Source organism: Pempheris klunzingeri, chromosome 7 (assembly GCF_042242105.1).
Source record: "Pempheris klunzingeri isolate RE-2024b chromosome 7, fPemKlu1.hap1, whole genome shotgun sequence".
Classification (NCBI taxonomy): Eukaryota; Metazoa; Chordata; class Actinopteri; order Acropomatiformes; family Pempheridae; genus Pempheris; species Pempheris klunzingeri.
The window spans coordinates 6899764-6913424 of NC_092018.1; the positions used below are offsets into that span (position 1 = coordinate 6899764).

The 13661-nt window shown below is 43.1% G+C and overlaps 1 protein-coding gene across 1 annotated transcript in view; it reads left to right on the top strand.

Moving 5' to 3' along the window:
- Positions 1-2158: 2158 nt before the first annotated feature.
- The window catches only part of trim36 (tripartite motif containing 36), a 28471-nt gene continuing 16968 nt past the window's right edge, over positions 2159-13661 (top strand). The window contains exons 1-2 of the mRNA XM_070833827.1: positions 2159-2221; positions 8053-8287. Of these exons, the coding sequence (XP_070689928.1) occupies positions 2159-2221; positions 8053-8287 (298 nt within the window). The remainder of the gene's footprint in view (positions 2222-8052; positions 8288-13661) is intronic.

The window sequence follows — 13661 nt, forward strand, 5'->3', positions numbered from 1 at the left end:
TAATTAAAAGGCTTGGGGGGGGGGGGGAGTTTCATGCAAGCACACATATATAGCCCCACAAGGAAGCCACATAGCACAGCCACACACTTCACTGTTGGCACTGATCAGGTAATTTGATCCAGACAAATGTGGCCTAGTGGCACTTAGATACCCCAATCTGGATGCAGAGGGTGATAAAAGATTAAATGGCTCTTGATCACACATTTTGTGATTTTATGAAGTTTAGAAAGCACGTTTTAAAACAAGAAAAATAAAGTCTGGAATGTATTTCTTTCCCCAGTGAATACAGCCCAACCCAGAGTCAGGCTGTCTGGAGATGCTCCCATGACAGCTGCCTGCTCCTGCGGTCTGGGTGTGGTCATGGTCCCCTGTTCAACTTACTGTTTACCTGGGAGGCACCACACTTCTCTGTATGACACGTAACCCTATAATGCCACGAGCAGGAAGAAGAAAACTCAAGTTCAAATCTGGATTAGTGAACTCTGATGACTTCCAATGCAGGATGAACACTGACACTAACAGCACTGTCGAGCACGTGCGCACCCAGGGGACAGAGGACTTGATGTTTCCACATCCTGCTGTTTTGGTGTTTCTTTGTTTGGAGTTGTTGCCACCACACAACTTAGAACAATGTGTTTACTGCTTTGCATCGTGATATGAATGACTCGTTTCTAATCATCCACACGCCATTGGCTTAAAATTGTGCATACGGCGGTCGCTTTCTCCACTCATTCAGCTATAATCAATTCCACTTAGTAAAACACACTACTCAATGTATGCTATTGATTCTTCATCAAGTGGAGGGCACTGCGGTTCAGTTATGTGGCGTTTTATGGGGCAGTCAAGTGTCCTCTCTGCAGATTTTACACAGGAGCACTTCACTCATCTTTGCCCCAAGAGTCTACTGAAATGGTCATAAAGGGTAAGATATGGACATTGTTTCAGTGGGCCAAAGTGGTAAATGATGCACTCAGGATGGAGGGTTTAAATGTTGTAAGTAATGCCTTCGTAATTGGTTGGTAGTCCATTTACTTATGTATATTATAGATCAGTTTGGAGTGTTCCTATAGAAAAGTTTATTGTGAATGAGACGTTCGTGGTTACCAGATGATGAATACCACACGACTTCTCCTCTAGTGCTGCTTTTTTTTGAGTGACATTTCTCGACATTTCTAGTTCATTTTAATATTTTCCATCTCACTATAAAGATGAGAGCTTTTCCAGAACGGAACCATATTGCTCCACTGCCGTGAATATTGATTATCTCCGTGCTTTTGGTCACAGTGGCCTGTTGGTAGATGAGTTATTAGACTAGTTTTGTCATGCACCGTTTGCTCCGTCAGGGCAGTGCGCCCGTTTGCCCCCCTCCCTCCGCATGCTCAATGAGGTGAACTATGTCTGCATGAAGCCATGAGGCCATCTGGTGACGCGGAACAAGTGGCATTGCCAGAAAAATTAAAAACACGAACTTAATCCGGCCCCACGCAGCCGCCTCACATTCCGGTTCACGCGTGGAGCAGATCTCTATTTCTGTCTGCCACATGCATGAGGCGTTGGGGGCAAAGCCTCCTCTCTGCAACAGAAAACGAACAGCCAAGAGGCCTAAACACCACAGTCACATATTTGAGTCACAATGTGCAGAAATCAGCCCATATAACGCAACATATGCACACATGAGCGCGCGGCCAGCCATGCGTAAATGTCCAAGTTGCCTGAACGCGGCACTGACAGATTTAAGACCCCCACCACCCACCCTCGTCCCTTTAATCTTCAGACTGGGATTATTATGAGTATTTGTAGTGATTGATGGGACGCAAACGGAAGTCGTTCGCCGCGGTGCTGACAGATGACAGAGCAGGAGGATACAAAGAGCGCTGTGAGTCGAGACATCGCCGCTGAGGGATGATGTAGAGCGGGAAGGAGGGAGATGGTACAGTACTGAGGAGGCGAGGGCGGGGTTTTCCCTCCAAGATGAGGCAAACTAAAGGGAAATTGGCTTCCTTGCAGCCGGCGCATGTACTGTAGACTGTACGGACAAGCATAAGCGAGGGAGGGAGGAGAGAGGAAGCGCTTTTCACCATTTTAATATCCCTGTTTGCTGGCCGGGCTGTCTACTGTAGATCCATCATCACCATCATCATCATCATCATCTGTAGCCATGTCGGACTCTGAGGACATGACGGAGTTCGCCAGCATCGTGGAGCGGATCGAGCGAGGCGAGGTGAGTGTCCTCTGGATGATTTACGGTCCTTCTGACAGCAGCGGTCTGTCCGTCACCCTGCGCCCACAGCAGCAGCAGCAGCAGCAGCAGCACCGGGCGGCCTGCAGGGAGGCCAGGGGACGGACAGGGATGCTGACAACCCACACCGCTGCCTTTTCTATCATTTTCTGTTCTACTTTAATCATACTAGTGCCAACACTTCCCACCAGAAGAGGCATTCATATTCTATTTACTGAGCTGTCTACTAATTGTCTATGACACGGTTTCAGGTGTCCACCTCTGCTATTGTTACATTAATACCACACCTATTCTTTTCACTTTAACTCTATTAACCATTCATAAAGAAATGCTATCTATCTATCTATCTATCTATCTATCTATCTATCTATCTATCTATCTATCTATCTATCTATCTATCTATCTATCTATCTATCTATGTCTAAGTTATCTAGCTTTCTATCTATTAAATTAGAATATCTATCATTTTCCACTGTATTATTAAGTAGTGATATGCACCCATTACTGCATACTGATATTACAGGAAGGTCCCTTTTCTGTTAACAAAAAATTGAATAACCTATAGGACCGACCCACACATTCTCTATTCTATTCTGCTCTATTCTATGCCAAGGCCTCGTGGCTTTAAGGCACAGTCTTGCCTTTTATTCTTAGAAAAGAAGAACGTGAGCATGAAGAGTTTAATTAGACGCTTCAGCCGCTTAGCGTGGTGGTGGCTGGATATTGCTGCAGGCTGATCACATAGTCCTGTCAATATGTGGGACACTTGGCAGCAGCTGTGTGGTGAGATGGGGCATTGGGTTGCTGAGGTGTGTATGTGTCTGCACAGGGAGGAGGGTTTGTACCCATTTCATCCATTTCAGACTGGCAGAGTGTGTTGAAATGCATCTCTCCTGCTCACACGAGCTCAGATATTCATCCATGCATGCATGAGCTCTGTCAGTGTTTCATACGTCTGATAAAAAAGGAGCAGATTGTGCACATAGTTGACTCAGTGGCCAGATACAGTATTCTGAACTGAATTCAGAGATATTTTAAAATTTAATCATGCCCGTCTCACACAAAGAGCAACAAGGTTTACTTTTATCTCTGCAGTGTCAGAATGATCAGAGAGAATAAAAGCAAAAAATATGTTACAGTGGTCCATTACGAAATATCACATCACTTACTCATTAAACCTAAAACATTAGACTTACTATGGACATAACAGAAGACATGAAAGAAATATAGACCTAAATATAGATCTATCTTCTCATCTCTGTTTCTCAACCTATAAGTGATCCTTTCCATTTAGTCTCTTTGACTGTTAATATCCAGGGGTTAATAGATGGTGATTTGTTTTAATGCATATTAAAGTCAACAGCAGTTCATCTCCCTCCCTCTCTGTTTCTAATGGGATGGTACCCTGCACAATACTGTATGGTAATAATGGCTTCTTTAAATGAAAAACTGAATTGAACTGCCCCCCACAATGTTTTCAACATTCAAATATTCTCTTTGTTGTGCCTCTTTCTTTAGTCTAAAGTGTCAAAATAAATAACAGCACAAGAGACTGTGCAGACATTGAAGTCCGTCTAGAGTAAATTTATTTACTCTAAGATTTATTTCTTACCACATAATACATGCTAGAAAATGACTACTGCAAACATGTGAAAAGACTGCAAACAATAAAGTGTTTCCCCTCTTTTGAGTTCAGGGTTTTTAGGGCGGGGCTGAAATGGTGACTCAATGGTGTACTGGAGCCTCATTAGCATAACTCCTCCCACAGCACCATATAAAATAGTGACTCTACATCAGAGGTGGTGGCTTTGGGAAGGCAGTGAGCAGTGAGCAGTGGCCGGTGGCGCTAACTTAACACATCAGTGTAGTCAACCCCACCTCGATAACTAGTGTTACGATGGTGTGTGTTGACTGTGTTAAAGCAGCATCTCTGTTAGCACTACATTGGATAATATGAGCCCTCCAGATATCCCTAGCTAAAATGCTATGGCTGTTAGCAGGCCTGCTAGCGTGGTCTCATCAGCAGCCGCTGCAGTCCCTCCTCCTGACTGAGCTTGTCCTGTTGGCGAGCCTACGTACCTCCGAGCCTCCCTGCCAACATGGTTAAAAAACGCACGCTAGCAGCAGGAGCCTAAAGGACGGAGACAAACTAACAGCAGCTGCTGATGAGACTACGCTTGCGCTGGTGATAGCCGGCCTGCTAACAAGCCTGCAGCGAAAACTGTTATGCGTTAGTGTCTTCATGCCCCCAGCATTTCAGAGCACAGAATATTATGCTTATTTTAAATCTAATTTTATATACTTTATTTGGATAGTCAATGACACATTTTTCTGACACATATTTATTATTGGTTCACATGGACTTGCCTTGAGCGATCCTTACCACTGACTGTGCTGACAGGCCAGCGGAGGATGGAATATAATGGGTTATTAAATTTCTAACTTCTGTGTGGAAATGCACCAAATATCATGCACTTTAAGTTCTCCTTTAAAATCTTATGTTGTAAAATTTAAATGACACATGACACAAATGAAAATGATAGAGGGTTTTATAGAGCCGGAGGCAGCATGGTGGTGCTCTGGTTAGTACTGTTGCCTCACAGCAAGAAGGTCCGGGGTTCGAATCCCGGTTTGAACCCGGGGTGTTTCTGTGTGGAGTTTGCATGTTCTCCCCATGCTAGCGTGGGTTCTCTCCGGGTACTCCGGCTTCCTCCCACAATCCAAAGACATGCATATTAGGTTAATTGTGAGAGTGAAAGGTTGTCTGTCTCTGTATGTGGCCCTGCGATTGGCTGGCGACCAGTCCAGGGTGTACCCTGCCTCTCGCCCGAAGTCAGCTGGGATAGGCTCCAGCTCCCCCCGTGACCCTGACGGATAAGCGGTATAGAAAATGGATGGATGGATGGATGGATGGTTTTATAGAGCCATTTTGATGTTTTAGCAGGCAGACAAACGCATATCATCTCCCCTGTGTTTTGGCTCCCACGGGTGCTCTAGCTCCCTACAGGCTTTCCCCACAGAATATTGTTTACTAAATATTAGACTCAAATCTTGACGTGGATGAAACCTCTAGCGAGACTGATACTATGGAGCTGAATGGGCCCTACTGCAACTGTATTATTCTCTGCTAACAAACGCTGTTGGAGAAGTGAATGACTCAGCAGTCCTAAAGATGCATGCAGTGCCTTCAGTGACTGTGCAAACTTTGAACAGTTGGCTAGTTCAAGCCTCCCATCCACTTTGTGCTGGGCTGCTGCTCAAACTTGTCTATGCTCCTGTTTCCCTCCTGAAGAAATTACAGCTACCTCCTAAAACTCCCCTCAAAACTAGCACGTGGTCCATTTTAATCAAGACGTTGTTGGGCAGACCTGCTAGGGGGCCCCAAAGTACAATAAAATGAACTGTGGACCTCACCATTAGCCACGGCAGCGAGCCATCAGCAGATCACAAATCTTCTAAAATAATGGGAGGGGCACTGACATTAGACATTATTAACAAAACTCAAGTCCATCATGGACAACCCCTCTCACCCCCTGCATGAGACTGTGGGGGCCCTCAGCAGCTCATTCAGCAGCAGGCTGAGGCCCCCACCCTGCAAGAAGGAACGCTACCGCAGGTCATTTCTCCCATCAGCCATCAGACTCTTTAACACCAGCATCACTGGCTGATGTTAACACACTGTTTTCCATCCATGTCATTCCATTCCTTCATTCCTGTACATTTCTGAACCAAAGTGTAAATATCCCATAGTGAAAATATTTATTTCATCACAGCCATATATTTATATTTATATTTATCTTGCTATTTTTTCTTTTACTATTGCTCCTTTTCACTCTCCCTGTACTATTGTTGCTGCTGTAACATGAGAATTTCCCCTAAGACAAGTAAAGTAAAGTGAGCAGAAGTTGTAGCATAGATGGGCCCCTTTTATAAACTACAGACAAACATGAGGGCTGAATACAGACCCTTAAATCACCACAGTTCTCTGCAGACCAGAACAATTTCTGAACTATAAGCCAACCACATCATCAACCTCCTGCACTTCTGTATTTGCACCATAAAACACACACTGCACACACCTTGTTTTTGGTGCTGCTGCAAGTGCAATAATGCACCACAGGCACTAAACTTTACCCAACAACCAATGCAGCTGCAGTTTATCTATCTATCTATCTATCTATCTATCTACTTACCTACCTACCACCACCAGGTCTTATAATTTAGTGTTTGATCACAGACATGCAGTCCTCGCACCTTGAGCTGTGTTTTCTGTTTTGAACCGACACACTGACTGTGGGTGGTGAACGTGGCAAAACCTGCTACATATCTGCGTGTCACCGCGTTTGAGGTTTTAGCTCAAATCACGTGTAATTCAGCTATCTCATCTCGCCTGTGGGTCACTCGTATGGAAACAAGCAATGCAGCTCCATGCAAAATAGCGCCGATCCTCACCGAGTGCATGTGCACGACAGAAGCAACAGTGTGGGCGCAAAAGTGGGATTGATGAGTCGAGCGAAGTTTACGAGGAGCACATGAATGCAGCAGTAGTTCCTATGGAGACTCCCCCCTCCCCCCTCCCTCCTTCCTCTCCCTCTCCCTCTCTCCACCCCAGTGAATTGGCTGCTGATTCACCACAGCTCTGCCTCCCTCTGCAGCGTCACTCCATTTAAACTCACTCAGCCGTCGCTGTCGGCATCTTCTGCCCGCGTCCGAGAGCTACTTTGTAGCCCGACAGCAACCAAAAACAGTGAACCGGACATAGAGGAAAACGCCTGGAGAAGGTGTTTTCAGCCTCTCGGTCTGTAGTTAGTCCCTCGTCATGTCTGCAGAGATGCGGCGAAGCAGCACAACTGCGGTAAGTGGAGAAGAGAGCTGGGAGGATGAGTGAAACTACCGCTTTTCCACTCGGCATTGTCTAACAGTTTCTCTCCCCTGCGCGTGAGGAGACCGGACATTGTTTTAAAAGTGAACCATAATGAACCAGCGCTGTAAACCGGCTCTGTGTGTCATTAATGGTTCAAGTTTCTTTTTTAGTGTGTGAAACAAGACGGCACTGTTTGTCTTCTTCTTCTTCTTCTGTGTGAACTTCCTCTATCCTTCGGGTTATTGTCTTTTTAACACGTGCGGAGGCGTTTTACTTAAATGAATGTTTGCCGAAGCAGCAGCAGCAGCAGCAGGAGGAGGAGGACAGACTTTACTGGGATGTTTTATCACAGTCTGGAACAAATGAACTAATCAGCCGCTAAACATGGGAGGACAGTTTTTAGGTGTGCAGCTCGTAAAAGAGACAAAATGTTTCCTGATCGTCCTTTACAGATAGTAAAACGTGAGCTGCTGGATCGTGTTTTTCACTGTTTGTCTATATTTAGCCGGAGTTAATCCTGTCTTATGTAATGTACCAGAAACACAGTAAAGACTCCGTGGCTGGCTGTTATTGTCACTGTATCTGTGCTCTTTAAAAGTGAAGTTGCTCAGGATAACTCTGTCCTGCATATTTACCAGAATATAGCAGATTTTTCCCACCTCACTGGCACAACAAATTGGTGTTTTCACAGCTTAAAGTGCAGACAATAGGCCGATTTTAGCTGCCTGTAAAATGTCCTAATAATAGGTTATTGTTCTAAGAATCAAAGGCAGCTGTATCCTTGTCTGCAAACGCTGAAGTGCCTGAGCTTATTTCATTTGACTCATCTGTGATGGCTTCTGTTCTTCTGAGTCTAAATCATCGTCATCTGTTCTTAGAGTTGCGACTGGAGTGTAAAAGTACAGTTTAACTATTTGACAGTTTTCAGTAATCGCGCCTCCATCACCAGGTCCCCATTAAGAACATCGAGAGGGAGCTGATCTGCCCCATCTGTAAGGAGCTCTTCACCCATCCGTTGATCCTGCCATGCCAGCACAGCGTCTGCCACAAGTGTGTCAGGGAGCTGCTGATGCTGAACCATGAAGACTCTTTCGACGCCGGCTCTGAGTGCTCCCTGCCGGGCAGCCCCAGGTCCAGGGTGCCATCCCCCTCCATGGAGAGGCTTGACAGGCTTGTGAGATCAGGTGGGTCTCGGGGTAAGGAACCTGTTATGGAATTTTCTTTAGACCGAATAAATGTGTTCATTTGCAAGGCAGAGTTTTTCATTATGTACAGGTTAGTGCAGAGAGGTGGATCTCACATTCCTGACCAAGGTTAAAAGCATTTCACAACGGCGTGCTGAGGCAGTAATAGGAGCAGTGCTCTTGCTGTTGTCGGGCCAGTTAGCCTGACTATGTGAGTTGTTATATGAGCTGATGGGAGCTAATAATCAGCCCATCCTTCCATCAGGGAAATGCAAGTAACGAATGCATCTGAGACCGCTTTTGATCGCTTCTAAGGAAGACTGTATCTGCTTTGTATGCCAACTTCCTGTTAAATTGTCTTCCTCTTAATCCCATTAACTTCAGTTTTTGGTTTCGACTGTCATCTCAGTGGCTGCATTCAACAGGTTTCAACGGCTACAGCTGGTGATTTGTCTCAATAGAGAAGGTCTAAAAGCTTAAATATGTTTTTTTTTAAATGAGGAAATGTGTGGTTACAAATAGAAACTGAAGGGCTTACTCGAAACCAATAAGTAATTCTGTAGCCAATGCAAATTTAAGTTAGAGAGCTAATGAGCCTATGGAAACTCTGAGCAAGACAATAAAAGCACAAAGCATTGTTGTTTGATATCTGGGTTTTAGTGCGGTACAGACGCCACCCTCCTCCCTCTCTTGTCCTAGATAAACAAGAACAAACACATAAATGATTTTAATAATTTTCCTGCTCAGCCATAACATTGTCAGTCATCACTTCTTTGTCTAATCCCGTCTGCTTTTACAGGCGTCATTTACAAGTCAGCAGGGGAACTTGACAAGCTGTAGTTTTGTCTACTGAGAGAAAAGAAATGTTGACAAGCTCTCTCAAGCCCTAATTGTCTCCACTGTCTGCCTCTAATGGCCTGGGGGGCATAAAACATCCCCTTCAATCATGCAAGGGCTCATTTATTCATTTGAAAATGTTTCAGGTACAGAGAGCAGAGTAGCTATCATTTTCACCCCACCTTTGATCGGATATACCCGCACATGTGCGTGTTATGCACACGAGCGAACAAAGCGCATCTGTAAGCTCCTTCGAGGTATTTTAAACTCTTAAAACCAAGCTGAGCTGAAGGGAGGGAAAGCGGTGGTTAAGTTAAGTTGTCATAACATTTTTCAAGTTCTCTGCTGAGCACATGGCACTGCTGCAGCCAAGCTTGAGCAGGTCAATGTCTAAACAGCATGGTGGGACACAAGGCTGCCTTTCTGCCTCCTGAGAGCTCTGGGCGATGGGCCATTTCCATAAAGATGTCGTCTCATTTGTACTCTTGTCCGCTCTCGTTGACAAAGCCAGAATTGTGTCTGACGTCCACACTACATACTTATTCGAATGAGGTCCTGAATATGTAGTGTATGTGAATATGTGTGTATAATCGGTATGTAGTATGGAACCGGGACAGAACAGGACTTGGCCGAATGGATATAAATAACCAGTTTATCACGTTTTCCCCATGCTTTAAGATTTTAAATGTGCTTTTAGGTTTGGTGCTGAAGATAAACACATACATATTCAGTAGCTCCATACCACAAAATGAGATGTGTTCATATTGCTTGAAACACTCTATGCCTCCTAAGAACACTTGATTTCTGAGCAATTACTTGTTAAAAATTACAACTAATTGTGGATGGTGGTAAACCAGCTCTAGGAACACATCAGAAAGGAAAATAAGTATCTTTTCAAGTTTAATTGGTAGCATTTAAGTCACAGTACCATTTAAAATAAAAGTGTGATGTATTCTTATCTGCTAACTGGAAAAACAGCATGTTACAAAGACTGGTGAATACGGTTCATACACAGTTCATGTGAACATGTTTACATAAAACATGCCTAATCAATAACCCGTAATATCTGGAACTGAGTGACATTTGGTGTCACTTGGTATCTATTTAACTAAGATACCAGGTAGCCTCAGAGCAGCACTGAGAATATAAAGCACAGGACCAGGGCTAAAAAGATTACAGTGAGTACGACGACGTGAACAACTTTTTAGGAGCTATTCAGCCGTTTGTGGTCCAAAAACGACTGAGACGGGGCTCTCGAACACAGCCTCCCTCATTCAGACTCCCCCCTTTAACCTGAATGAGTTCATTCTTCACTGGCAGGACTGCTTCTGTTGACGCAGGAATAATTGAATCCTGCGTTTTGAGCAAACAAATCTCACGCCTTGCTGAAAGCCAGTTTGTGCACAAGGACCCGTTCATTTTGATATTCTCACTGATTGTCGCATTGTTTTGAGTAATTTAAAACTTAATTCTATTTAGAGGTTTCTTTTATGAGAGGTGCTGATAAATTAATTTTTATTCTGTCCACTTGAACCATTCACAGGTTAAGTACAAATGGAAATCCCTTGAGTATTATTCAGCAAGGTTGTTCCAAGTGCATTTAATCAGCAGATTAGAAAACAAATTCTAGGCGTGTTAAGAATATTGAGGAAACCTCAAAGTACGCTGTGTGCACATTAATTCCCAAACAGAACGACTGAGTAATTCTGCCGACCGCCTCCAACACCAGGAGATCTGGTCATTGGTAGCCATGGTGACACAACCTGCCTGTAAGGAATGAATGGGGGATTAGGTAAAGGGGGAGAAAGAGAAGACTTAAGGCTATATTTATCAGTCTGCAGCTTGGACAAGCCTCTCTGTGCTCGGACAGAGCAAGGCGGCTACTAAAAGTTCATCAGCATTGTTTCTCAACCTTATTTTATTTTGTGTTACTGAGGCTCCGACAGCATGGTGCATTTATGTTCAACAGCTAACACTTGACAAGTGCACTTTTTAAAGCTGGTGCAAGTGCTCTTAAAGGAATGGTTTGACATGTTGGACATCCCTTTTTTTTTTTTTTTGTTCAAAGCAGGTGGAGAAGATTGATACCACTCTCATTTATGTACGATGAATACAGAGCTCCAGTTAGCTCAGCTTAGCTTAGCATGAAACTGTATGCAGCTTCATATTTGGCACACATACGAGTGGTTTTCCTCTTATCGAATTCTCAGCTAGAAAGCAAGTGAGCCTATTCCCCAAAACCTCAAACTATTCCTTTTAATGCAGATTTTAGACCAGAGCCTAATGGATGTGTGACTTGAATTGCAGCAATGTGATTTTTTTTTTTTTTTCCCATAAAACTTCCCTAGTCCTGAAAAGTTGCAAAATGATGTTGAATATGTTGAATCTTGAATATAGATGGTTTATATCAATAAGTGCACAAATCAAGAGTTAGCTGTACTTCAATAACTGTTCACATCCTGTATGTATAATTTTAAACACTCTGTTTTTGTATTTCACTCTGAACTGCATTATTTTTTTTTTTTAACTACAAATATTCTTTCAGTTTACCTTATGTTGATTTTGTTTCTCGAATTTCATGCTGTTAAAAGAAAAAGAAAAGAACTGGTTTCACACGTCACCTCACGTTATGTATTGTTTCATTTTTCTTGTTGGTCTTACCTCACTTCTCTGTTCATTGCTTGCAGCCACAGTGCGAAGGTCGTTTGGAAGTCGAGGTAGACGCGGGCTCCGTGTATTGAGTAGCTGTAGTAGTGAGTACAGTGTTACTAGAACCCCTGTGAAACCCTAGTTTGGTTCTACCTTTTCTCTACTTGGTCTACTGTAGCCCTGTTAACACGACCATACAAACTTACACCACTGCATAGCTATAAAATTTTTTTTTTTTTAGAGAAGTCACTGCATTTAATGCTGCACATCATTGATTCTTAAACATGTAATGCTAAGAAATAATAAATTAAAATAAAAGTGTCCACTGAGCATGAAAGTAAGTTTTCATCCAAATTAACAAGGCATTTAAAGAGGCAAATGTTTCAGGTCTTATTCTTCAAACTTTGGGATTTAATCTAGTAAATGTGTTAGGAAAAAACGGTGAAAGGGAACAGTTAAAACCTTAAAGCGATGATGAGTCAGCACTTGAGGGGGCCGACTGAAAGTGAATTGGCATCAAGTAAAGTAGGAGAGACGAGAATCGCAGGAACCTGAAGTCCTTGAGAGGGAATTGAAAGGAGTCAAGACTAAAATTGGTGAGAAAGGGGTGAGGATGTTTCTTAGGAGTTTTAGTGGGACAGGAATGTGTGTTTGTGTGTGTTTGTACACTAGCTAAGCTTTGAATTCATTTCGTAAAACGTGGTGGCAAGAAAAGCTGCTTTATTGAGATGGAGAACTGTAAGTCTCTGTTTTTTTTTCTGAGCAAAACACACACACACACACACACCCACACACTCCGATTGAAACCTACAATATGTTTGGACTTGCTAAGATTCTCAACCGGTTTTGACTGACTGACTATCTGTGTGCCTTTAGGGTACTCAGTCGACAATTATCAGTGTTTAAGAAACAGTTTATAAGAACACTGATCTGTTTCAGCCCACGTCTAATCATTTTGGGAGTGTCAGATTGCCAGCCAAGTATAACAAGACTGAATACTAGTTTTATTGGCCAGCTAATGCAGTTGTTTGACATGTTCAGTGAATGTTTTAAAGAGAAAATGAAAACAATTCTCCTGTTTTTAAAGCACAGAAGAGAAATTCTTCTCTATACTAATCCCCTCAAAGGGTGGACATCAGGAGCCACCTTGACATGAAATAGAATAGCAGCTAATAGTGAAGATGTGGTGTCATCAATAAAAATGTACTCTTGAAGAAATAGGAGAAAATAAAGGTAAATGTAAACCTGAAGTGATTTATTTTTCCTTCACCTATCAGAGAGTGGTTCAACATTAGATTTAGGTTTTATATTTGAATAAGACATGAAGAAACATTTCCTCATTTTTATACCTATTAGTCATACAGCAGCCAGTGGCAGAACAAAACAAGCCTCATTAAACAGCTAATTAGCTTTTATGTGAATTAGAAATGGAAAAACAAAATCAAACTCTCCCTGGATACTAAACAAGATTCCCTCAACTGTGTGACCACATCAAGTTTTCTATAAATGTTCAGTTAAATGTGAAACATAATCGGTTTAATTTTGCCATGACTGACTGAAATATGAAAATGATGCATCAGTTTGTGCAGGGAAAAAAAAAACAAAAACCAAGGATCTTTTTTAGCTCGGCAATGACTCGTCAGTTTCTGCCCTCGACTCTGCCTCCCTCTGCAGATCCACAAATCAACACACAAACGCACACGCACACACTTTGCTGCAGGCACCTCCTGCCCGCTTGCTGTTTGCTCACACCTGCTGTCCCGAACAGAGAAAGTAAGTCCATGTGCAGTGTCCCTACATGACACACACATGATTAAAGACACACTCACGCACACAGGTTTAGAAACAGGCCCTCTGTACCATTCATTGATTCATATATGAAGACTTT